Genomic DNA, 25,623 nt, shown 5'->3' with positions numbered 1-25,623 from the left:
TTCTGACAAGCCTTAACAAAAATGAGTAAACAGACAGCCTGACCAGCTCTGGGACAATTAAAACATTCTAAATGAATGACAAATATAAATTTACATTCAATCTAAACTTTGCTTTGAGCTTTCATTTTGTCTTTAATGAAAATTTTTACTGGAAGCCTTTTTTGGGGTTTTTTTTTTCCAAGTATGACATTGCAAAAGCTCCAGTTGTGTGTGGGGAGCAGTTCCTGGGAAAGGAACGCACAGGTGCTTGTCCTCTGCTGCCTAGGGTAGAGTTGTTGGGTACAACAGGGTGTGCCTGGCACAGCTGCCTCTTCATGAAGTAGCTTTGTTCTAAAAGCACAAACAGGCTGGGCCCTGAGTGGACTGAGGGCAGCCCTGCAGACAAGGATATGGGGAGCCTGGTGGATGAAAAATCAAGTATGAGCCAGTACTGTGAGCTCACAGCCCTGCAGGCCAGCCCTACCCTGGCTGTATCCAAAAGATGTGTGACCAACAGGTTAAAGGAGGGGATTCTGCTGTGCTGAGAACCCACGTGGAGTCCTGCATCCAGCTAGGCACAGAGAAGGCCACAAATACTGTCTGAAGTGAAAGGGAAACAGTTCACTCCAGCTTGGCTGACGCGGGGGTACTGCCATGGCAGGCTACCTGGGGTCTGAATATGGACTTACTCTTTTGCCAACACACACCCAGACCTCTTCTCATTTGCTTAAGTGCTTTAAAGGTATTACTTGTGGTTGCTGTCTGCAATACTTCCAGCACTGCTGGCAACTGGAGGGAAATGAATGAGTTGCCTCCCTTTGCTGTAGATAAAGGCAGGCTGAGATGATGTGTCTTGTGCTTAGCAGCACCTCTTTTGCTGATTAGTGCCAGTACCTCCTTTTCAGTTGTCTTAGTTGCAAGGAAGAACAGATTTGTAGTGCACTGGTTGGTTACAGGCTGTCCTATGCCATTTTTGGTGTTGGTGGCAGACCAGCCAAGCTGCCTGGTCCAGCGCTGGTGGGTGTGTGGGGCACCTGGTTGTTCCATGAGAGCGACTGGTAGAAAACAAGCGGGAGTTTACGTGAATGGCTCATCTCAGCACTGAGTGGTGATGCAACTGAGTCCTCCAAATTTAACTGCATGTGGGCAGCAGGCAGAAGTGGCAGAATGAATACTTTATGGGGAGGGGGTAAAGATTGAAAACCACAGGAAGACACCTTCAGAGGCCAATTATCATAGAATCCTAGAAAGGTTGGGGTTGGCTGGAACCTTAAGTGACCATCTCATTCCAACCCCCTGCCATGGGCAGGGACACCTACCAGCCCAGGCTGCTCCAAGCCCCATCCAACCTGCCCTTGGACACTTCCAGGGACGGGGCAGCCACAGCCTCTCTGAGCAGCCTGTGCTCATCATAAAAAATGTCCTTATATTTAGTCTGATTTAGCTCAAGCCCTGTTTAAAATGAGTCTAACTATATTGGATTGTTCAGAGCCAGGTTGGGTCTTGAACACCTCCAAGCTCTGCAGCACAAAATCTGATAGCAGAGTAGTTTCTGAATTTTATCACTCCAAACCAGTCTAAAGCATCAAGATCAAAGGTACCTGAGCAGCTGCTCTGGCTCCTCCCTTCTGGTGTGGGCTTCTGGGCAGCAGACTCCCTCCAGCAACAGTGGGGATTTCCTGACATCAATGATTAGGACACTGTTTCATGTCCTTGTCCCAAGGTTAATTAACCCATGTAATTAACCCCATGTTAATTAACCCAAGGTTAAAATCTCCATGTTATTTGCACTGCTAAGAGGTCTTCAGATTGAACTTGTTTATATTCCATGTATTTATTGCTAGGATGCTTGCACAGATGAATTACCATGTAACTACGGTTGAGTAATATGAAGGGTTAAAGAGAAGCCTCAGTCAAAGAGCTCATGAAGGCTCAACTCAGAATCTTGTTTTCCAGTTAGAAGCCTTAAATGAACCCTCAGTCCAAAAGGAAACACCTCATCTTGTACAGAGGAAACAACAAAAAGCACACAGAAAGAAGCCAACCTTTCACTCACTCAATGGTTGATGGTGCTGGCTGATGCTCTCCTGGCTGATGGGCAGTGCTTGAGTCTTGTTGTACCAGTGTGCTGAAGCAGGCAGAGGCAGGCCTCCACAGAAGCCTGGGACAGAGGAAAAGCAGGTGGCAGCTGTGACACGATCATATTTGACACCAGCATCTTCTCTCTCGGTGTCTCTAACATCCAGTCACTCCTAGCTGAAGTGCTGATCCTGTCTGCAGGTGGGCAGGGGGCACGGGGTGCTCTGTTACATGGGATTGAGAGGGCTTTGCTTTGAGAGGAAGGAGCAATTTCTTCCTGCCCTCGGTCTGGAAGCCAGGAGGGTGTCCCTGTGGCGTGGGGCAGAGTGAAGAGCCGAGTGGCCTCGCCAAGCGCCTGGTGTGACTCCAGCACGCTCTGCTTCACTCCTTTCTGGGTTCTTTTCTTTGTAATCACTTCTGCTTGGGAACAATTTAGGTCTCAGAAAAGCACTCAAAGCCCTTTTTTGTGCAAACAGCAAAACAAAACCTCTCAAAGCCCGGGGAGGATTTTGGTGCTGAAAGCTGCCTCTGTTCCTGGGTTGGCGGGGGCGGTTTCGGGCGCGGGGCTCCCCTCGGCACGGCTCCGTGCCACATAAATACCCAGCGCTCGGCTCTCGCCCTGCGCGCTCGCCGCAGGCTCAGGTCCTTCATCGGGGAGAAAATGTACAGCCAGTGAGTATCCCGGCGGGCTTCTCTCTATAGGAGACAGTCGTGGTGGCGCAGCATTGCCTGGGGGCCAGCAGGAGGCAGTGGGGCTCTGTGTGAGGGTGTCCGTGCTGCTACATCCCACGCCAAGGTGTGATTCTGGTCTGGGGGGACAGGCTCGCCTCCTGGTACCGGGCTGGTCCATACTTCAGAGGGGAAGGACTGTCACAGCCTGTGCTTGGTGAGTCTTCATGGGCTCTGCAGTAGATAAAATTGGCAAACAATTCTCAGTTATGCATTCAAACACGTTGCTCAAAGGGAAAAAAAGGAGACAAAAAATGCTTAGCCGAGACCTGGGAGATACAAGTTTGGGATTTTGCCTCCTGATGACTCCCAAGCCAGGCTAACCCCAGGTCTGCTGGACCTTTCAGAGTTGAACATCCCGCTGGAGGCTACAAGAAGCTCTTTGAGACTGTGGAGGAGCTGTCCTCTCCAGTGACCGCTCACGTCACAGGTTGGTGTGAGCTCCCTCATCTCCTCCTGCCCTGCTTTGGTCTCAGGAACTCGTGGGCCACCAGAGCACTCAGAGGCTTTATAAGGGCTGGAGGTAAAGGACGTAACAGGACTGGCATATTTTGGGACAGAGGACGGACAGATTGGGTGGGAGATCTTTAGCCATTTCAGTACTGAATGTCTTGCTCTACAGTTGGTGTGTAGGTGAAGAGCACAGGTTAAAGAGCTTTGTGCATGTTTAAAAAACAGGTTTAACAGTATTTTTTTTTATGTAGCTTGAAGTATTGTTCTTTTTGTCGATAAAAATCACTTGTTCTGATTTGCCATGGGCTGTGCACGTCCCAATGCTGCCTCTTCTGCAGGCAGGATTCCCACCTGGCTGCGAGGGAGCCTCCTGAGATGTGGGCCTGGCTTGTTTGAGGTGGGAGCAGAGCCCTTCTACCACCTCTTTGATGGCCAGGCACTCCTCCACAAGTTTGACTTCAAGGAGGGACACGTCACCTACCACCGACGGTACGGGGCAATTTGACAAGAAAAACAAACTAATGATGCATTCCTTTGCTCAACTGTGACTGCTGGGGCCGAGTTCTGCTGCCCAGCACCTGCAGGTTACTGGAAGAAGTCTAACAGTCTAACAGCCTCAAACCAGACAAAAATAACTGAAACATCCTCATCATTAACAGAAATGCAACTTTTTGTACAGATTGCAAAACATCTGGAAAAGGAGGGCAGGGAGGGCTAGATGCAGCTGCAGTGACAGGATTAATCAGCTTTTGGAGGTCTTGTGAGGCTCATAGCAAGAATATCCATATTCCCATCACACAACCTGTTGCTTTTTCATGGTGACACCTGCCCTGTGCCTTCTTGCTCTCCCCAGGTTCGTCCGGACTGACGCTTACGTGAGAGCAATGACTGAGAAAAGGATCGTGATAACAGAATTTGGCACCTACGCATACCCAGACCCGTGCAAGAACATCTTTTCCAGGTACCTCCAGGTCGTGTGGGCATGGCAGCTGTGTCCTACAGCACTTCCAAGAAGCCTCTGACCGCCTGTCAATGTTCTCTGCTCAGGTTTTTCTCATACTTCAAAGGTGTGGAGGTCACTGACAACGCCCTCGTTAATGTCTACCCCATCGGCGAAGATTTCTATGCCTGTACTGAGACCAACTTTATAACCAGAATTAACCCAGATACCTTAGAGACAATTAAGCAGGTGGGTGTCTGTACTGTCCTTCTAACCATGTGGAGGAGTAAAACTAAAATGGAAAAGTTTAACAAGAGCCTCTTGCAACTCAGCAAGAGTTGAGAGGTTTGTCAGGGAGATGACCCAGAAATGAAGCCAGCTGTGAGGGTTAATGAGAGTCAGAATGAGCTTGTAAATGAACCCACTGCTGCTGCTCAGAGTAATTTTTAATGAGGAGGTGATGGGGGTCGATGGGCTGAATCCTCATGCTTGGGTTGAGGCTGGCAAACTGGGGCTAGACTGTAGCCTGGCCAAAGGAGACTGTAACTGCCTCGACTCACACCGGAGCCGAGCCACGTTCACCCTGCAGCGCCACATGACACACAATACGTGTTTTGCCACCTTCCTTTGCTGCATTACCAATGTCCAGCTTGAGGGGCCTTTCCTTTTGGTCCCCAGGATCTCAAACCTCTCCCTGTAGCCATGTCAGCTTGCCTGAGTGTCCAGAATTACTTGGCATTGCTGCTCTTCTCCTCACCGCTGACGACGGTGATTTGAGCCTAGAGAACTTCCCAGCTCTGAAGCGAGGGCGTATTGCCCTGTGGAGCCTTGCAGAGATGCTGAATTCCCATCTCCCACCAGGAATCTCCTGACTTTTTCCACTTTGCTCTTCAGGTAGATCTCTGTAAGTACGTCTCTGTCAACGGGGCAACGGCGCACCCCCACATCGAGAACGACGGCACAGTTTACAACATCGGCAACTGCTTTGGAAAGAACTTTTCCCTCGCCTACAACATCATTCGGATCCCTCCGCTTCAGGCAGGTCAGTGAATCCCAGCGCTGAGCCAGCTGACAAAATCTTCCCCTACACATCAGGGGGGTTTTATCCTCCAAATGACTCTTTTCATCGAGTTACTCTGGGGCTTTTATCTTCTTTAGATTTTATTTGCTTTTTAAGTAACAGAAACGTTACATTTAAAACGCTCCAATGTGTTTCTAAACCATGAACTTCCTTTGTGTTAAAGGCAAAACTTGCTGAGTAAACACTTAGTAGGGGCCAAGTGTGGGTGAAGCCCTCCGTAACCCTGCAACTGTCCTCTTCCAGACAAGGAAGACCCGATAAACAAGTCGGAGGTGGTGGTGCAGTTCCCCTGCAGCGACAGGTTCAAGCCCTCTTACGTTCACAGGTAACGCGGCGTGGGCTGGGCTGGAAAGAGCCGGCTCCGTGCGCGCCGTGGCCCTGCGCTGAGGCGGCCGCTCCACGCGGTGCCTGTGGACTCAGCGGCCCCTTGGGCTGCCTGAGCACACCAGCTGCAGCACGCCTGCAGCACGCAGGGCACCTGTTCACCTGTAACCAGCAACTAAATTTAGGTCATTTCCCAAAAGCAGGATGTTTATCCTGCTGTCACTTTAAGCAGTGATCTGCACGCTAAATCCAGTGCTTAAGATGAACTACTACATGGGTTTTCATAGAATCACAGAATGGTAGGGGTTGGAAGGGACCTTTAGAGATCATCCAGTCCAACCCCCCTGCAGAAGCAGGGTCACCTAGATCAGGTCACACAGGAACATGTCCAGAAGGGTCTTGAAGCCCTCCAAGGAAGGAGACTCCACAACCCCTCTGGGCAGCCTGTGCCAGGGCTCCCTCACTGAAACACTGAAACAGTTTCTTCTTATATTTAAGTGGAACTTTTTGTGTTCCAGCTTCATCCCATCACCCCTTGTCCTGTTGCAAGCTACTATAGAAAAAAAGTGCTGCCCCAACCTCCTGACACCCACCCTTTAGATATTTGTAAATGTTCATAAGATCCCCCCTCAGTCTCCTCTTCTCCAGACTAAACAGCCCCAGTTCCCGCAGCCTTTCCTCGTATGAAAGATGTTCCAGTGCCCTGATCATCTTGGTGGCCCTGTGCTGGACTCTCTCCATCAATTCCCTGTCCCTCTTGAGCTGAGGAGTCCAGAACTGGACACAGGACTCCAGATGAGGCCTCAGCAGGGCAGAGTAGAGGGGGAGAAGAATCTCCCTCGACCTGCTGGCCACACTCTTCTTGATGCATCTCAGGCTGCCATTGGCTTCTTGGCCACGAGGGCACATTGCTGGCTCATATTTAGCTTATTATCAACCAGGACTCCCAGGTCTCTCTCTGCAGAGCTGCTCTTCAGCAGTTCAAAATCCATCCTGTCCTGGTGCAGGGGGTTGATCCTTCCCAGATGCAGGACTCTGCCCTTGTTTTTGTTGAACCTCATGAGGTTCCTCTCTGCCCAACTCTCGAGATCCTGCTGAATGGCAGCACAGCCTCTGGGGAAGCAGCCAGTGCTCCCAGTTTGGTGTCATCAGTGAACTTGCTGATTTTGTCCAAAGTAATTTCAGTGAGCTTGATGTGCTCCTTGTACGTTTCCAAACAGCTTTGGGTTGACCTCAAACCATATAGTGTTTGTTGAAACACCAGTGAAAATCAACCTCCTCAAGTTCCTCTCCTCCTGGAGCCTCTGGGGAGCCAACTACATGGACTGCTTTGAGTCCAACGAAACCATGGGGGTAAGCAGCAGGTTGTACCCAGCTGGGCTGTCCCAGGCAGCCAGCTCTGGCCTGGGAGGTCCACCATATTTGCTTCACCCTCTCTGAGCCTACATCCAGCTGCTGCTTGCTTTGCAGGTCTGGCTTCACGTGGCAGAGAAAAAGAAAGGCAGGCTCCTCAACATTAAATATCGCACCTCAGCTTTCAACCTCTTCCATCACATTAACACCTATGAAGATAATGGGTTTCTGATCGTCGACCTCTGCACCTGGAAGGGGTGAGTCGCAGCAGGGCTGAGCCCAGAGGCACCCAAGGTTCCCTGCAGCACTGTGCCTCCCCTGCACAAGCTGGTCGGGGCCAGCAGAGACCTGGCACCAGACATGCCCGTCCCTTCCCTGTGGGAATCGCCTCTGGAACCAACAACAACTCCCTCCCACTCATCTAAATATTCACACCTGGAAATACACAGACATACCCAGAGGGGCAGAGGGCCTGTGTGAAACTCATTTCTCAAGAAAAATAATCATTTTATCCTTAATTTGCCTTTAATAAATGTTAGTGACTGCTGAAGGGCTGATGCTACTCTGGCTCCCGGGGCTGCAACGAGCAGGATCTGGTTGAGGTTTGGATGCTGCCTTTTGCATACACAGAGAAATGCAGCACTGAAACTGCAGGGGCTGTGTGGCCCCTGTGCTGAGCTCAGTCTGGCCGCTGCTGCAGGGCCCTGGGCTGAGCACGGGCAGGGACTGGGTCTTCCTCGCAGGGGATGTGATGAGCACAGAGGTCACTTCTGCCAGAGACTGCAACTGAGACTCATCTTATTCCATTGGATTTTAGGAAAAAAACCATCTGTACTTGACTCTTCTCCATTTGCAAATGCCATCTTTGCTTCTGTCCACAATGCCACTGTTCTGCAGGTTCGAGTTTGTTTACAATTACCTCTACTTAGCCAACTTGCGAGCCAACTGGGATGAAGTGAAGCGCCAGGCTGAGAAGGCCCCACAGCCCGAAGCCCGCAGATACGTGCTGCCCCTGAACATCGACAAGGTACCCGTCTGGCAACAGCCACTCCTCCTGCACTGTTGCTAAGAAAATGGAAGCAGCAGCTGTCCTGGAGCACAGTGACATTCTGCAGCTCGATGAGGCTCTGCTGCACATCGCTGCCTTCGCTGTTCAATGCAGTTTGCAACAGATCTGTGCAAACACCCTAGGAAACGTGTTTCTCCACGTCTCTTCAGTAGTTTTCTCTGTCCCAGGCTGACACAGGCAAGAACTTGGTCACCTTGCCCTACACAACTGCAACAGCAACCCTGCGCAGCGATGAGACCGTCTGGCTGGAGCCAGAAGTTATTTTCTCGGGGCCACGCCACGGTACGCTGCCCACCCCAAAGCTCGGCCAGCAGCACCCTGAGTGCTGCCTGTGCTCCTCCTCCCACTAATCCTCACACATATGTATTTTTTTTTATTGTAGCCTTTGAATTCCCACAGATCAATTACAAGAAATACTGTGGGAAGCCTTACACGTATACGTATGGGCTGGGGCTGAATCACTTTGTCCCAGACAGGGTAACTATCAATAGTGGCTGAGGCACGTCTTTTCGATCAGCTTTCAGTTTCAGGACAAGAAAGAGCATTTCTGAGATGTGAGGTTTTGGGTTTTTCTCCCACCTTTAGCTCTGCAAGCTGAATGTTAAAACGAAGGAGACCTGGGTGTGGCAGGAGCCGGATTCGTACCCATCGGAGCCGATCTTCGTTTCCCACCCGGATGCTCTGGAGGAAGATGACGGTAACAGGGGTTTGGTTTGGGTCAGTGGGGGGCAGTGTGGCACCCTGTGTCTGCTGGCAACAGGGCTGGTGCCACCCCTGAGCCAGAGGCAAGTGGGAGAGGGCCTTGGGCAGCTCCCAGAAACATGTGCTGTCTTCTAACACTGGTGGGAAGCCTCCAAGGAAGCTTCCAAGGTGAGTGGCAGCACTCAGCCTGATAAGGTGTCCACTTAGTTCCTCATCTCCAAACAGGACTATGTGAAGCTGGGAGAAGTCTTGCCTCTGCTGAATTTCAGAGCTTGATGCTCACTGGTTTATACTGAGAGTTTCATATTTCACAGCCAAAATATTTCAGAGCAAGATTTCATACTATCTGTTCCCAGTTCAGGAAGGTGCTTATCCTTAGAGTATTTCCTTAACTGAAGTCAACAATGTGCATTTTAGGAATACTTGTAATTGTCTTCCACTTCTGAGGCTTAATCCCCTGCAGTTGCACTCCGAAAGATGAGTTAACAGCAGGCTTCATGCTCGCAGTTCTGTCACCTTCCCCAAGGCTGTGCCTGCTGCCATCACAGACTGTGGTGTGTGGTTGTTCCCATGTCCTCCTGCTGTGGCTGAGCACACAGAGGAGGCAACAACCTAGGATGGCCCATCCATTCCACACGGGGATGCCAGGATCCACAAAGTAGTATCTTGTCACGCCCAACCTCAGAAGCAGAATTATAACTTAGAAACTACTTCATGATTTTGAAAAGGTTAATGGACAGGAAGGGTATTTATTCCAGTAAATGGTTTGTCATCAGACCCTGCAATAGCTTTTCAGCACTCCTTTCCAGAACAAAAACGTTTCTCACCCTTTGAAAAAGGAATTCTATAGGAGGTGCTGTGCCACAGCAAGCCAGTGACAGCAAGGACCCAAAGTACTAACAGATAAGCTCCCTTGTCAACTTCAGAGCTGATACTCATGCAATAGTAACAGCATGTAGGTAAACAGGCTGTTTGCTTTTCTGGCCTACCAGGGGTTGTGCTGAGCATCGTGATCAGCCCTGGCGTGGGGCCGAAGCCTGCCTACCTCCTGATCCTCAACGCCAAAGACATGAGCGAGGTGGCCAGGGCTGAAGTGGAGGTGAACATCCCCGTGACCTTCCACGGGCTCTTCAAACGAGCGTGACAGCTGCCTGCAGCACGTGCCTTGGCCTTCCCCCGGCTCCAGAAAGGCGCACACACCGTTCATGAGCACCGCAGCCACCTCAACTCCCTCAGCAGCACGTCTGATTTGTGTGGCTACTGGATTAAGATTGAGCATTTCTGTTTTGTTGATGATTCTTCAAATTATTTACCCAAGTAATTTCAAGTAGAGCCTTTGGAACAATTTCCAGATGCCCAGTGCTATGAACTCCGCAGTTGTAACAACACAAGCTGGGGAGGGGGTGGGTTGACAAAATGAAACTTTGCAGCTGCAGCAGAGTGGAAGATGCATGAAACAGCACAGTGCAAATACAACACCTGTACACATGGAAACGTGATGTAGAACAGCCTCTGTGCTTTGAGAAAAGGTAATTTTTAGCCTATACTGAAGTATTACAGATTTAAATCCCCTCCTGCTGACTCCTTTAGTATGCTCAGTGCAATCTGAGGGGAGCCTTCCCACATCTGCTTTGGAAAGCTGAACCAGCAGGCCCAAGGCAGTGTGGCAGGCAGCATTCTGTCCTTTACTAGGGCTCAAAACTGTACACACTAGCTTAGGTGTTTTTTCTTTCCCATTCCTTTTGTCAAAGTGCAGTTTCTTGAGTTCTGGATTTCATAGTAAAACACAAATATGAAAAAAATCAAGCCACTGTTACTGCTTGGGATGAATTTGCTTCCTTGGAGTGCTCTTGGCTCCCAGCCTAATCCTTCCTTTTCTCAAAATAAATTTTCAACTAATGTTGTAAGAGGCTGTGGTTCAAAACACAAACTTACTGCTAACAGACTTAAAATCCAGGACTCTTGTTTGTCTGCAATGCTTTAACACTTTTATTAATGGTATCAAAGAATTAGAAAACCTTTTACATTGAAATTTCAAGTAGATGGTGCTACCTTCAACGGGCTGGTGATTGGAGAACAGTGCAGTTACATCCTCATCACGGGAGACTGACACGGAGACACCGTCTGGTACTTCTGCTGTTCTATAATCTCTAAGCACTGTGCAATTACCTAATGAAAACCAAAAAACAGTGTAAGTAATTAGCCTCTGAAACAAAACATTAGTAAAAGTTAGTAGTCATGCACTCCTGTAGTAATGCACTTGTTCTTTACCGTGCAGAATGAGTGGTTGTTGGCTGCCACATAGGGCGCAGAGGAAATCTAACCAAAGCAGCATCCTCAGGATCCCAAAGTTTATGCACTACACACAGGCACAACTAAACCATTTTAAAGTCACACTGTGGTGACAGGAGAATTACTTTTGGAACACTGGGAAGCTATGTTACTGTAAAGCTCCAACCAAAATGTATTAAGTAATAATCCATTTCTGTTAGTTTGTAGCTATGCTCCTAAGACTCCCCATCGCATGTCAAAAATTAGCAGAACGTCCTGCTCTTTCACATCATTCTTTTTCTAGGAAGTCATCTTTCTTGGTGTCTTGTGACAACAGGGATTGAAAGTACAGAACTGGTTTTGGTCTTTAAAAACAAGATAATTCTCCATATTCCACTGCTACTGGAGTGCACATTGTCTTTTAAAGGCCTATCTAAAAGAAAGCACATGAAGGATTCAGACAAAGCTAAACATAAATTCCATCTGTTAGCAAGGAGTAGGATAAAGTAGCAAAACAGTATTGGCATAAACAGCTACACCTGCAAACATGAATCATGGTGTGCTGGTGAAAACTGGCCGAGAGGAAACATGATTCATTTCAACTGTCACAGGTAGCTCTTACAGAGGAGGTCGTCTGGGGCTCTAACACTGGAAACTACTTCTCGGTGCTCTCCCATTATCAAGGTTCCCATAAACTACATAGAACATATCCATGTAGGACCATAAATATGTACCATATTTAGAGGATTAATACATAACAAGCTGTATTTGTGATCTCCAAGTAAACAAGCTTCAGAAGTGCAAAGAACATTTTAGGTATTGCTAAACAGAACAAAGGCAGCTGTTTTCAGAAATAATCTAATAGGGTGGATGTCTGACAACTTCAAATAAATAAAAAAAAGGAGGGGAGGGAAATTCCCAAATATAAGCAGCAAGATACAAGCAGGAAGAGAAAGTCACAAAACCAATCAACAGAAACTTTCTGGATGGACTAATGGGGAAGAGAAAAGATGAGAACTAGAAAGCTGAACTTCACAGAAAATAGAGTGCAAAGTGGGAGAGCTGGCTTTAGGAATCAGTATGCTGCTGCCCTTGAGAAAGTCCAAGGCTCACACATTCACTGCAAGATCCTTTTGAGATCCCAAAATAAAAGGTATTAGAAGGAAAATATCCTACCTTCCTAGTATTTTGAGGAAGAATTACACCATCATCCCAGAGTCTGGCAGAGGAGTAAAATGCACTGCTTTCTTCCTCTAGCCTGGAGAAGATGGAATATTAAACAAGCTTAAAAGCACAAAAAGAGTATAATAAAAAGCATCAAGACAGTGAAACAAAATCAGTGATGAAAAATGCACATCCTTCAATCTGAAGTGAATGTGCAGTGCTACTCTTAAAATTAATCAGAATCCAGCAGGTAACACAGAACAGAACTGATCACCCTGCAGTACAGACCACCTTCCTCAATCAGATGGGCACCAGTGTGGAATGTACAGCACAATATCCTGATTTGGGGTTGTATGGTTTGGGGAGATGAGGAAAGGGGTTAAGTCAAACATTTGTGTTTCCTTGAGAAGCAGGCATAAAATTACATGGAAATTTAGAACATTTTTCAGTAGATTCGGGTTTGCTTTATTCTTTGGGGATGTGTTGATCTGTAAGATGAGCAAAAGTAGGTAATTTAACTAATTAAATCCCAGTGTAAGTGCAAGGGTTTATCTTTCATGTCCTTACTTTTCCTTCAGACGTTTCAGCTCTGATTCATTTCCTGTATAGTCACTGTCTCCAGCTTGTGGGACTGTGGAGAAATGTCTTGAATCCACAAGAGCAACTCTTGCATTAGGCCATAGGAACAGAAAGTTTGGACTGAACGACCTCCCACACTACAAAAAAAGTGCACAGAACAAACTTTTCAATTAATGCCCAAAACATGGCTGCAGGATGACACAATCAAGTTGAAGGCAGAATGGAATACAGTTTAATTTGTAAAGCACAAATGGTACAGCTCCTTTACCACTACAGTTCCTGTACCAGTACAGATATCCTCTGGCAGCAACCATAACCCCCCAGCCTTCAGCACTGATATTTTATTAGTTCATTTTTCCCCCAAGCCCTTTCACACTTAATTCTGAGCAAAGAGCCCTATCGTACTTCTGAGCAGCATGAACAGCACACGTGGCAGAACAAGTAAAAGAGAGGTGCTCCTTGATCACTAAAAGCATGTGCTCAGAAAAAGGCAGGGTTGGTTCTCCAGAAGGGACACTTTCAGATAATCTGTCTCTAGGTTGTTAGCTGCAGGCCAAATTTTCACTAGTCCCGTCTTGTGACACATTTCTTAACATAAAAGTAGTGAAAATAACGGATGGAGATAAATGTCTGTAACAACAGATGACTGTGTTTTAAAAATGTAGTGCTGTGAGATGTTGGTATAGTGCAGAATAACCCATAACCAAGCCTGTAGGCTGTGTGTCACCCATACCATCACGTAGCTGTCGCTCCCGTAACAGCCGCCAATTACAAGTGTTATTTTGGGAACAGTGGCACAAGCGACAGCAGCCATCATGGAGGCCTGGGCTTTCAACCTGTGGGATTGAGCCTCTGCCTGAAAGCGAAAAAATAAACATTTGAGATCATAGAATCATAGAATGGTAGGGTTGGAAGGGACTTTTAGAGATCATCCAGTCCAACCCCCCTGCAGAAGCAGGGTCACCTAGATCAGATCACACAGGAACATGTCCAGGTGGGTCTTGAAGCCCTCCAAGGAAGGAGCCTCCACAGCCCCTCTGGGCAGCCTGTGCCAGGGCTCCCTCACTGAAACACTCAAACAGTTTTTTCGTATATTTAAGTGGAACTTTCTGTGTTCCAGCTTCATCCCATCACCCCTTGTCCTGTTGCTGGCTACTATAGAAAAGAGGGATGTCCCAACCTCCTGACACCCACCCTTTAGATATTTGTAAATGTTCATAAGATTCCCCCTCAGTCTCCTCCAGACTAAACAGCCCCAGGTCCCGCAGCCTTTCCTCATATGAAAGATGCTCCAGTCCCCTGATCATCTTGGTGGCCCTGTGCTGGACTCTCTCCAGCAGTTCCCTGTCCCTCTTGAGCTGAGGAGCCCAGAACTGGACACAGGACCCCAGATGAGGCCTCACCAGGGCAGAGTAGAGGGGGAGAAGAACCTCCCTTGAACTGCTGCCCACACTCTTCTTGATGCCCCCAGGATGCCATTGGCCTTCATGGCCACGAGGGCACGTTGCTGGCTCATATTCAGCTTATTATCAACCAGCACTCCCAGGTCTCTCTCTGCAGAGCTGCTCTCCAGCAGGTCACCCCCAGCCTGTCCTGGTGCAGGGGGTTGTTCCTTCCCAGCTGCAGGACTCTGCACTTGTCGTGTTGAACCTCAGGAGGTTCCTCTCTGCCCAACTCTCCAGGCGGTTGAGATCCCACTGAATGGCAGCACAGCCTCTGGGGAATCAGCCAGTGCTCCCTGTTTGGTGCCAGCAGGGAACTTGCTGAGGGTACACTCTGTCCCCTCATCCAGGTCGTTCATGATGATGTCAACAAAGTCTTTATTCTAGATTCCTTCCACTCCCACCAAACCACTTTCTAAAATATTTCTTTACAATTCTGTATGATCTCTTCTCCCACAACAGCAGGTCAGCACCATTCACTTCAGATAAGCACACAGACCTCCTTCAGATTAGAATAAGTAAGGATGGCAATGGAAAGATTTAAGAGCAAAGTCATTCAGAAGTTTGATGGTTAAAAAAAAAAAACATCCCTAACAATATTTTTCCAAAAAGAGCCCCTTAAACACAACAAGAACTAGGAACTGCCTGAAGTAAGGAGAACTCAAAGTGACAGAGTACAGCGAAGCGATTACCTGCGAGACGCTTGTTGGCGCTGCTGTATGCGGAGCAGTGTTTTGGAAGAAGAGGATGGGAATGCTCCGCTGGCTGCAGAGCTGCACGAAGTGGCTGCCCTTGAGGCAAGCATGGTGAGACAGCTCCCCGTTGTTAGCCACTATCCCCACCAGGTGCCTACACAACAAGACACGGGAACATTTTCACTTTTGAACCCTAGAAACGATGAAGCTGTGGCTCATAACATTCTGAAGGACAGAAACATACAATATCCTTACACACAGAGATCTGCCCTTTACAGAAATTCAGAATGTAGAAAGATCAACATACATGTGTCATCTCATTCAAGGAGCCCTCCCACATCTAACAAAGGAGAAGTCTTACAGCACTCCTGATCTGTAAAGCATGGAAGCACTAACACAGATCAATGCCCAGAAGGCAGGTAAAGCTAGAGATGACCTGTCAGAGTTTACACTGCAAGACAACATACAGGGTACCAGAACTCTGGGCTCTCTCCAATTTCTATAACATACAACACAACAGTCAATCTGAAAAGTGTTTACTTTCATCCTAAAATATATTTTACTACCTTTTTTTCCCCTAATACAGTTTGACTAGGACATTGTACGCTTCATGGAAGTCTTAACAATACAGCCTGATCTGAATTAGACAAGGGTTTATTGTATGGGTGTTGTCCCATCTCCATTACATGGGAGAAAGGATGATAGCTTGCAACTCCATTTGGGAAGAAACACTTAAAGATTCTGTTTTCTATTTCTTAAGGAATATGTTGAGACTTCTTCAATGTTCCATCTGTCTGGCTAGTAGCTTTTGTGAACAAAGCCATGAAAACCATTCATTTGTAATCACTCTGCTACTGGCCTGAGAGCTGGTGAATTCAGAGACCAGAGACAGAAGATCAGGCTTTCTACAATTACTTTATTGCTAACTATTGACTGCCTCAGATCTTCATAAACATTGCTCTTGGAATACTGTAAAACCCAATGATATGAAAACTATCTAGGCAAATATGTCCATACACTTTGATAGTGAAATGCTGTAGCTTTACCCTTCCACGTGGCCAAATCCTGTTACTAATGTGGTTCCATAATTAGCCTTGAATTCCTGGAATCTGCTTCCATCCATCAGACGGCTTAGAATCTGCAAAGAAACATAGTCTTCACTACAGATTTTTAAGTGAAAATAGGATAGTTCTGCTCTGTTCAAATAGTAGGAGCCCTGCATTATGCAAGGTCAACCTAAATGAGCACAGAGGCCCTTTTCTGTCTGACACTCCACCAAACACTCGATATGCACAAAACACCAAACTTGTGTTTGCATTTCATTACCAACCACATATATTGACCCAAAGTTCAACTCCAAAATTATTTCAGTGTTAAAAAGCACAGTTGTTTACATACAGAAAGATGTTATAAAAAACCCAGTGTGTGCAGTTACAGTTTGTGTGCATGAGAAACCCTCAGCAGCACTAGAGGTTCACATTCTCAAGGCAGTCAACACAGTACAAGACACACTGACATGACAGCACCTTGACCAGTGCCTTGAAACAGATGGGGATCAGCTGCTGAAACATGGCATTATCTTATCTCTAGCAGGTTTTCAGCTTAAATATTTCCTATAATTCCACAGATTTGTTGCCATTCTGCTTTGTTGCAGACTCAAGACAGTTTGGCAACTGATTAGGTAACAATACAGAATATCTCGGGTACTTCAGGATTCTCCAAGAGAGAACAGCCTGTTGCCTGTTAATCTGGAGCTAGCAGACAGAGCAGACTAGGGATGAAGGCATCCCATACTGGTCACCTTACCAGTTTTACAGGAAGAGTGCACCTATAATCTTGTGGTGCCAGTCCCAAGAGCTCATCAGAATGATACAGAGGACTGTCATGTTCTGTGATCTCCTCCAGCAGTGGATCATAATTCAGTGTAGAGATAACATTTCGAATACACTCATAGGCTTCCTTTTCTGAAGCTGCAAAATGGTCACTACATCCACTGACTCTAGGAGAGAGAGCAGCATTAATTAGTATTGAATTACCGAGATCTGAATGCTGATCGAAGAACCAAACAGACGGAAAAACTCCAACCCATATTGTGACTCTCCAAACTCCCTCAAAACATTGTGTGATTTTATTCTAATGAGTTGAAAGCAGTTAAGTCAGCAGAATTTCTGTTCAATCCAACCCCAAAACAATTTCACAGCAAGAAGTTCTTCCCTGTGACTTTTGTGTTTACCTATATTAAAGACCTTTGAATTTATCTCCATGATGATGATGTTGCAAACACTATAATAAAGGGAAAACGGACTTTAAAAAATACTCATTAGTTTTAGAAAGACAAAAGAGGTTCTTACACATTTTTGCCATGATCATTCAGATGCTCACAAATGGGTTTTTCAATGTATATATCCTGATAATGTTTCCTTATGAAAAGGCATGATATTATCCCTTTTCTATAGCTGGTCCCTCTGAGGCACACACAAACTCACTTGCCTGAAGTTGTTCAGAAAATATGTGGGAAAACAGGGAACCAAATCCAGATTTGCCCAGTCCCTGCATCACCTCATAACATCACTTAATTTTACTCCCATTTGGCTGATTAACAAAAAAACAAGCCCTGTTACCTGAGAAGGAAAGCAAACTGTAATAACAGGTTCTACTTTTGGTCCTGCTCCTGGCCTCTGCACTTGTGTCAGAATTCTATCAGAGTGTGTGTATGTGTATATATATATGCACAGTGGAAGTGGAAAGTTCCCGTGGACAGTGGTAAAGCTGAAATTACAATGCCATGTTACTTTTTTCATTTCAAAGAGTTATATCTAGTCCCACAATACTCCCACGTATATAACTGAATACCACCAACTATAACTGAATACCACCAACCTCTATAATAATTCATGTATCATTTCTGCTGGGTTTTTTGAGTACATGTTTTTCAGTCTTTGAAGACCACACATGTCCTGTCAGAGGAATTTAAGATAAAACGATAGTTTCTCTAGTATGATGACTTCTCTGCTATGTTTTGAGAATCATTTCACCTACTTGGAGTGAAGTTGGGCTCCTCCCAAGTCCTCGGGAGTGACATATTCTCCTGTAGCAGCTTTTACCAGAGGTGGGCCAGCAAGGAACAGCGTACCGATCTTATCGATAATGACAGCTTCTTCTGCCATGGTTGGGATATAGGCACCTCCAGCTACACAGGAGCCACACACCACAGCCACCTGAAGGACCCACAAACCAAACCAAATCAAGATGCTGGGGAGAGAAGACCAGAAAGGCAAACCCATTACTTTTATTTCAGAAGCATTCAAGAGACTATATTGCAGCTTGGGGAACAATGAACTAGAGATCTAAACATCAGCATGAAAAACAACACTGGTTTTAAGAGAGTTCAACGTTTACTCTGAAATAACCTAGTGATTCGATGCTTTTCCACCACAATCACTCAGTAAATACTCAGAAGATCCTTAAGGATGAAGCACTCTGTTAGGTGAGATACTGTTTGCATCCCTTCCCCAAAAATGTACAAGGTGAGCATTAGGAATTTGTTTCTGCATGTTTGAGAATTGTTCCTAGAATCTGTATTAGAATAAAACTCTTTTCAGAACTCTATTGATCACAGACACTGCACTGGCTTGTGCTCCAGAGGACACTGTACCTGTGGGATTCTCATAGCAGACATTATTGCTTCATTGTAGAAAACTCTGCCACCGTGTGACTTGTCAGGAAACAGCTCTGACTGACGGGACAGAGAAAAAGACGGTTTTAGTGTCAGCTACAAAAGCCAATGCTTCCTCTTCACTCAGACGATTCAGATTCACACACACGCTGTAACCAACTCTGGTAAGGTCACCACCAACAATCATACCTAAAACTTTCTCATACAGCATTTGCGACAGTATCTGTTCCCCTTTCACACAGTGCAATTGCCCTGAAATACCAATGTGTTTCAAAAGCAGAGGTACATTTCATACTTCTTTGTGAAATCAATTTCTTCTACACAATCCAAGACTGTAAGCATGGAGCAGGGGAAGCTCATGTTCATACTTTGTTTGAAAAATGACATTAACACTGTTTGCCTGTTTACTTTTGATACAGCCCCTCAAGTAAGGTAAAAACTTTTTCTATGTGTTTGCTTTCATCCTAGAGAGAGAATAACAACAGCCTGTGTGATCATATCATCTCTGAACATTGGAAAGTAACATGTGCACTGCCCTTTTACAGTAAGAATTTTAAAAAATCATAGCATCACAGAATGGTAGGGGTTGGAAGGGACCTTTAGAGATCATCCAGTCCAACCCCCCTGCAGAAGCAGGGTCACCTAGATCAGGTCACACAGGAACATGTCCAGAAGGGTCTTGAAGACCTCCAAGGAAGGAGCCTCCACAACCCCTCTGGGCAGCCTGTGCCAGGGCTCCCTCACTGAAACACTCAAACAGTTTCTTCTTAGATTTAAGTGGAACTTTTTGTGTTCCAGCTTCATCCCATCACCCCTTGTCCTGTTGCTGGCTACTATAGAAAAAAGGGATGTCCCAACCTCCTGACACCCACCCTTTAGATATTTATAAATGTTAATAAGATCCCCCCTCAGTCTCCTCTTCTCCAGACTAAACAGCCCCAGGTCCCGCAGCCTTTCCTCATATGAAAGATGTTCCAGTCCCCTGATCATCTTGGTGGCCCTGTGCTGGCCTCTCTCCATCAATTCTCTGTCCCTCTTGAGCTGAGGAGCCCAGAACTGGACACAGGACTCCAGATGAGGCCTCACCAGGGCAGAGTACAGAGGGAGAAGAACCTCCCTTGACCTGCTGGCCACACTCTTCTTGATGCAGAAATACATTTTTGAAGGCCACAGAGGCTACTGCATTACAAGCACAAACATCACACTGAAACACAGCCATTTTATATATTCTGAAGATGAAAACCGAAACCTCAAACAAGGTACTGATTTATTAATGACATCAAGAACACTGAGGAATGTGAGCACTTTGTTCCCTCATTGATATTCAAGTTTCTTTGATCAGAGGCAAGATTAGCCTAAGTGATCACCACTGTTACAAATCTTCAGATAATCTCCTGGACCCTGATTTGTGGAGAGAACACAATTTAAAATATATCAGGCCATGAAAAGTCAGCTAATCAAGAAAACACAACATAAATCTGAGGTTTATTCTTAAAAAAAAGTATGATTAAGGCAAACACAGGTATTTTCTACCATGAAGTGGTTCCAATATTACCTGCAGTGGTAGGAATGCTCCCCCACTGTCAACAAGGTACACAGAGAGTAGCCTGTTCTGCATGGCTATTTCTTGAGCTCTTAACTGTTTCTTCACTCCAATTGGATAAATAGTTCCTCCTTTTACAGTTGCATCATTTGCTATGAAGACACACCAGACCCCACAGATTTTGCCAATTCCTGTAAGAGGTACCACAGGTACTTACTGGGACTCTGAAATACCATAGACAAAACAAGGAGGGCAAATTGGATGTTCCTTACAGAATATTATATTTAAAAGCTGCAAATCAAGTTGCAAATACCCCATTTGTTATTCTCTAGAATAACAAGCTGAAAGCCAATTACACTTAAAAAAAACCAAACTAAATGACAGAAGACAGACCCTGAAATAAACTTACTTACTCCTGGTGACAACATAAGAGAAAAAAACACATAGTTTGACTTCCAGCTCCTGAGGTATCATGGAAGGCAACTGAAGGTTACCTATACAAAACTGACAAATGTAACAATCTCTGACAAAACACAGAGTTTTGTACTCTATTCTTCTAGTTATTTTTTGAACTGGAACTGCTCTTCAAGATGCAATGAAAAGATTTGTCTGTAATTTGAAAAATACTACAAAATAAATGTCACAGCTCCTCTGTCTCACAGTAACTTAATCCTCTTTCCTTTAAACAGACAACAGCTTATCTGACACATCATCCTAATTTTTTCTGAGACACAGTAACTGATCACTAGAATAAATCTCTAAATCTAGAAGAAATGAAATAACTTTCAAGCTTTCCCCCAGATTCCCCAGCAAAAACTGCAGAAGAATGATGCAGCAGTGGCTGATCTCTTCCATGTTAGGAGCTGCTACTGGATAGAGCTGAGCTTCACCTTTCCTAGGAAAGCACATTTTTAAGACACTAAAATATTCCATGAAACTGATTACATGCACCCTTTTCCATTTCCCAGTAAGAGCAAACACCTTACCTTCAGCAAGCAAGGCTGAATGCACTGGGAAGGTGTGCAGCACACACAGAACGCAACCAATGTACACTGCCCACAATCACTTGCTTATCACTGCACCCAAACAGCAGCTCCCAAATCATACTAAGTACCATGTTGGTTCCAGGCTGCATCTCCAACATGGGCTGCTCAAAACAATTCTCTCGACCCAGACTCATCTTTAGATCTAACATGAATCACAGTTAAAGACACAAACAATTTAAAACCCATGAACACTCTCCCATTCTATTTAACATGAGCTTTGGCAGCTGTTACCCGTGAGGCAGCCGGCAGCAGGGACGTCACCGTACGGCATACTGAGGCCTGCCAGCGGGGACAGCTCGAGGAAAGGCTCATCATCAAGGAGCAACTTCAGGCGATCACGAACAAACAGCTTCTTGTTTCTCTGAGTATGACGCAAGATGGCATTTTCTCCCCCTCCTTTACTGACTGTCTCTAGCAGTTCTGAGTATCTGATTTAAAAAACCAGGGTTCAATTAATGAAAACCATCTTTACTTACAAGTTGCCCATCAGCAGACTGAACATAGTACATAAATGTACTGCACAGCTGTCATGCACATGGTATGAGAAGACAAATTCACAGATTCAGATTATTATTTCCTACACAGTTTAATAAAAAGCAAAGGTACATTATTTCAAGCAAGCATTTTACTTTTGTTATTCAATAAAATTGCCTGATAAAGACAAAAAAAAGAGTGAAATAATACAAACATTCTCTCTGTAGTTTATGTTCACGGCTAGTAGACGTTATCAAATCCTCATCCTCCTCCAGGTGTTGCCCATATATACCCAACACACAGTATTTCACAAACTATGATCATACTTGATCCCTGCCAGCAAGCCCATGAGCGGAGTACAGGGAGGGGCTGATCACTGACCAATGCTGACTTTGAGAGGTACTGCCCTACAACATTAGCCCATAAACTTAAGCAAAGCTATCGTAATTTGCCAATCCCAATTCAGCATGGACATTTACTGTGTTCCAATTACTCTTGGGAAGAAACCAGTCCAGGGCTTCCCCCTTCAGTTCCCTTCAACATGGTTTTCTGACAGGCCTAAAGGATACTCTACAGCAAGGAAGATATGCTTTAAATGTAGTGAATACTGCAGTGTCACTACAATCACACAGAGAGGAAGTGTGGTAGTTTGACCCTGGCTGGATGCCAGGTGCCCATCACACTGCTCTATCACCCACCTCCTCAGCAAGCCAGGGAAGGGGAGAAAATAAGATGGGAGTCTCGTGGGTTGAGATAAAAGCAGTTTAATAAAGAAACAACAAAGCCACGCGCGCGGGAAGCAAAGCAGAAGCAGATAAAGCTGTTCCTCTCTACTTCCCATCAGCAGCGATGTCCGGCCACCTCCCAAGAAGCAGGGCTTCAGTACGCGTAGCGGTTGCTTTGGGAAGGCCAGAAATGAATCTTGCCTCCCCTTCCTGCTCCTCTCCCCCAGTTTATATTACTGAGCTGACGTCATATGGTATGGAATATCTCCTTGGTCAGCCTGGGTCAGCTGTTCTGGCTGTGGTCCCTCCCAAGATTGTGCCCACCCACACCTATTGGTGAAGGTAGGGGAAGGAACGCTGGAGGGACAGCCCTGATGCTGTGTGAGCAGTAGTCATAATATTGATACCAACAGTAAGCACAGCACTGCAAGAGCTGCTGTGGAAAATCACTACCATCCCAGACCCATTACAGGAAGTGATCACCAAATGTTACTGTCAGGACAGCATCAAATACAGATAACGAGTTGAATAAACTGTAAACAAATGTGGTGTCTTGAATAATTTTGGTGATAAACAAACCACATTCTTCATTTATTTTAGATAAAACACTTTGCACCAAGATGGATCATCTTTAACTAAAAAAACTCTTTGGCATAACTGCTTACACGCTATCAGATAATGTGACTCCATTACTTTATTGTGGTTTCCTGCAGACCGTAGAGATTGAAAAACCTCAGCAGAAAAAAAGCTACGGATTTTTAACACCACCGTACATGCCACCACAGGAGGGCACAGTGTGTTTTCCATAGCTTTGCGTCCAGCACACATATCACTCCTCTGAACAAAGGCATTAGAATTTTTACCCTCTGATCCTTAAGGATAAACACACAAAATCCATTTTCCTGCTTTCTTTGAATCGTGATTAATTGCAATGTCTGTCAACTATTCTATTGGGGGAATCTGTAAATGTGAGTCACCGTTTATGTCTTTGCATTCAAAATCAAACACAAAACACATTTTGTGTCCAGAAAAAAATACTTCTTGGCAACATATGCAAAATAATGTCACATGGAACTATTTCAAATACCGTCTGCACCTAGGTGTAGGCATTTCAGTCAACATTTAGTCACCTTTTTGGGGAGGATGACATTTTTAAGTGCTTACCCTTGTAAAATTTCCTCTGTAGAGAAGCTGCTTGAGAAAGCAGCAGCCAAACTAGTTCAAGCCTCAAAACGGTCAGACAAAAAACATTTTTTTTTAACATCTGAGCTTTTTAATTACCATTCATTATATGTCAAAAGCTACTAAAAGAGTCTATAAGTAACTCTCACATCATCTCACAAGTAGCAACATTTTCAAAACACCACAAAAACGGTTATTACCTTTTAATAAGAGCCTCACTGTTCCTTAAATTTTCTTCAAACACATGTCGATACACAGATGGGATATCTCCATCTAAAACAGGGTAAGTTTTTGCATACCGTCTGTATTTTGGTTTCTTACTTACTAAACGGCAGGGATGTATGTTGCCTGTCCTTCTAAAGCCCTGATTCTGCAGCGCGTGTGCTGGCTCTTTACCGTGATACAAGTCCTTATACTTTCTTTCAAGCACTCGACTGAAGGTTTGTAACCTTGGGAGCAGCAGAGCTGTGGCACTGTGGGGCAGTCTGCCAAGGGAGCACAAAGTGACAGTGTTCCACATCATCCTGAGGGGAGAAGACACGGCATTTATTGCCAAAAATTAAGACTTCTGAGTCCCTCAGTTGAGGGGTCACGGTCGGCAGCACATCTCAGACTGAGGTTGAGAGACAACAGCCCCATTTCTCACCCACATCGCGCCACAGGTCGGGGTCGTGAGGGAAGAGCCCCACTTCCCGCCCATTGCGCCTCAGGCTGAGGCCGTGAGGGAACAGCCCTACTTCCCGCCCATCGCGCCTCAGCCCCGGGGGTCGTGAGGGAACAGTCCCGGTTCAAGCCTTGCAGCGCGTCACGTCAGGGCCGTGAGGGAACAGCCCTACTTCCCGCCCATTGCGCCCCAGGCTGAGGCCGTGAGGGAACAGCCCCACTTCCCGCCCATTGCGCCTCAGGCTGAGGTCGTGAGGGAACAGCCCCGGTTCCTGCCCATCACTCTCAGGTCGGGATTGTGAGGGAACGGCCCCGCTTCCCGCCCACCCCACGTCTCAGGTCGGGGTCGTGAGGGAACACCCCGCTACCGCCCATCGGGCTTCAGGTTCCGTTGTGAGGGAACAGCCCGTTCCCGCCCACTGCGCCTCAAACTGAGGACTGAGGGAACGTTCCCTCTTGTCGCCCACCCACGTCTCAGCCCGGGGTCGTGAGGGAACGGCCCCTGTTCCCGGGCATCGCGCCTCAGCCCAGGGTCGTGAGGGAACAGCCCCACTTCCCGCCCACCACGCCTCAGCCCGGGGTCGTGAGGGAACAGCCCCGGTTCAAGCCTTGCAGCGGGCGCGCTTCCCGGAGAGGGCAGCCCCTGGAGCCAGCGGGGACGAGCGGGCCTAGCCGGGGCCTCCGGGGCGCGGCGGAGGGGAGGCGGGGCCTGGTGGCTCCTCAGCGCCCGTGCCCGGGGGCACGAAGCGTGGAGTCGCGGATCCTGCAGTGGGGCTTCTCGGCCTGCGCCCCGCCGCGGCCTCCCCTCCCGCCCCGCGCCTCCCCATCTCCCCCACGGCCCATCCCGCGGCCCCGCCAACCCTTACTCGGGCCACCGCCGCTGAGCCGTCCAAGCCGGGCCCGCCTCTCGGGGCGGCTCCGCAGCCCACACGGCGGCCCGCCCCCGGGTGTCCTCTGCGCCGGGTGCTGGGCGGGCCAGCGGAGCCTTGCCGCCGGGCCGGGCCCCGGGCTTCGCGCACTGTGAGTGGGGTTATACTGCCAGGGGCCTGCTCCTCGGCCTTCCCGGGCAGCCGTGCTCGGCTTCCCCTCGCCCCGGTTGTCCGTTGGCAGTGCCCTGACCACCCGGGTCCCCCGATCTCGCTACCTGCGAGGTGCTGCGGCGTGGCCCACACTGGGCTGCTGCCCTCACAGAAGGCGCGGGTGACACTGTGAAAACGGTGACTTTGCCGTGCAAGGGCAAACGTTACGAAAATAGCCCAAGTGAATTGCTGCTCTAGCTACTAAGTGCAATTATACACGCAGCATATGCGTTTGATTTGGAAATTACACGTTGGGCAATATATAATATTTCAGGCCTGACTATAGCCTCAAAAATAACGTGGTGGTGCTTCTCTTGCCGTTAAATACAGGACGGCCACAAAACATCTCATCTTCAACAGCCTCCTTTCGTGCAG

At 46.9% G+C, this 25,623-nt stretch overlaps 2 protein-coding genes across 4 annotated transcripts; one reads left to right on the top strand and one right to left on the bottom strand.

Annotated features, from left to right (window-relative positions):
- Positions 1-2,718: 2,718 nt before the first annotated feature.
- Positions 2,719-25,073, bottom strand: LOC104559285 (methylcrotonoyl-CoA carboxylase beta chain, mitochondrial-like). 3 transcript variants are annotated; one of them, XM_062003590.1, is made up of 14 exons: positions 25,036-25,073; positions 23,707-24,030; positions 21,357-21,553; positions 20,092-20,270; positions 18,516-18,596; positions 17,900-18,078; positions 16,667-16,859; positions 15,907-15,998; positions 14,858-15,014; positions 13,457-13,579; positions 12,712-12,860; positions 12,157-12,238; positions 10,762-10,878; positions 2,719-2,961 (listed from the first exon to the last, which is right to left on the bottom strand). In XM_062003590.1, exons 2-13 carry the CDS (start codon positions 24,027-24,029, stop codon positions 10,795-10,797), a joined length of 1,839 nt encoding a protein of 612 aa, XP_061859574.1. In that variant the 5' UTR covers position 24,030; positions 25,036-25,073; the 3' UTR covers positions 2,719-2,961; positions 10,762-10,794. The 3 variants fall into 3 exon arrangements, with proteins under 3 accessions (XP_061859574.1, XP_061859576.1, XP_061859573.1); XM_062003592.1 differs by lacking the exon at positions 2,719-2,961 and having other exon boundaries at positions 10,759-10,878; positions 23,707-23,779; positions 23,903-24,030; XM_062003589.1 differs by lacking the exon at positions 2,719-2,961 and having other exon boundaries at positions 10,759-10,878.
- RPE65 (retinoid isomerohydrolase RPE65) lies at positions 2,720-9,853 on the top strand. The gene is made up of 14 exons (XM_062003593.1): positions 2,720-2,730; positions 3,135-3,217; positions 3,579-3,729; positions 4,094-4,201; positions 4,288-4,429; positions 5,075-5,222; positions 5,505-5,586; positions 6,806-6,938; positions 7,056-7,195; positions 7,836-7,965; positions 8,175-8,289; positions 8,390-8,484; positions 8,593-8,704; positions 9,702-9,853. Exons 1-14 carry the CDS (start codon positions 2,720-2,722, stop codon positions 9,851-9,853), a joined length of 1,602 nt encoding a protein of 533 aa, XP_061859577.1.
- Positions 25,074-25,623: the final 550 nt, after the last annotated feature.

The sequence above is a fragment of the Colius striatus genome, chromosome 10, assembly GCF_028858725.1.
Source record: "Colius striatus isolate bColStr4 chromosome 10, bColStr4.1.hap1, whole genome shotgun sequence".
Taxonomy (NCBI): domain Eukaryota; kingdom Metazoa; phylum Chordata; class Aves; order Coliiformes; family Coliidae; genus Colius; species Colius striatus.
This window is presented reverse-complemented; position numbering and strand designations above follow the sequence as displayed.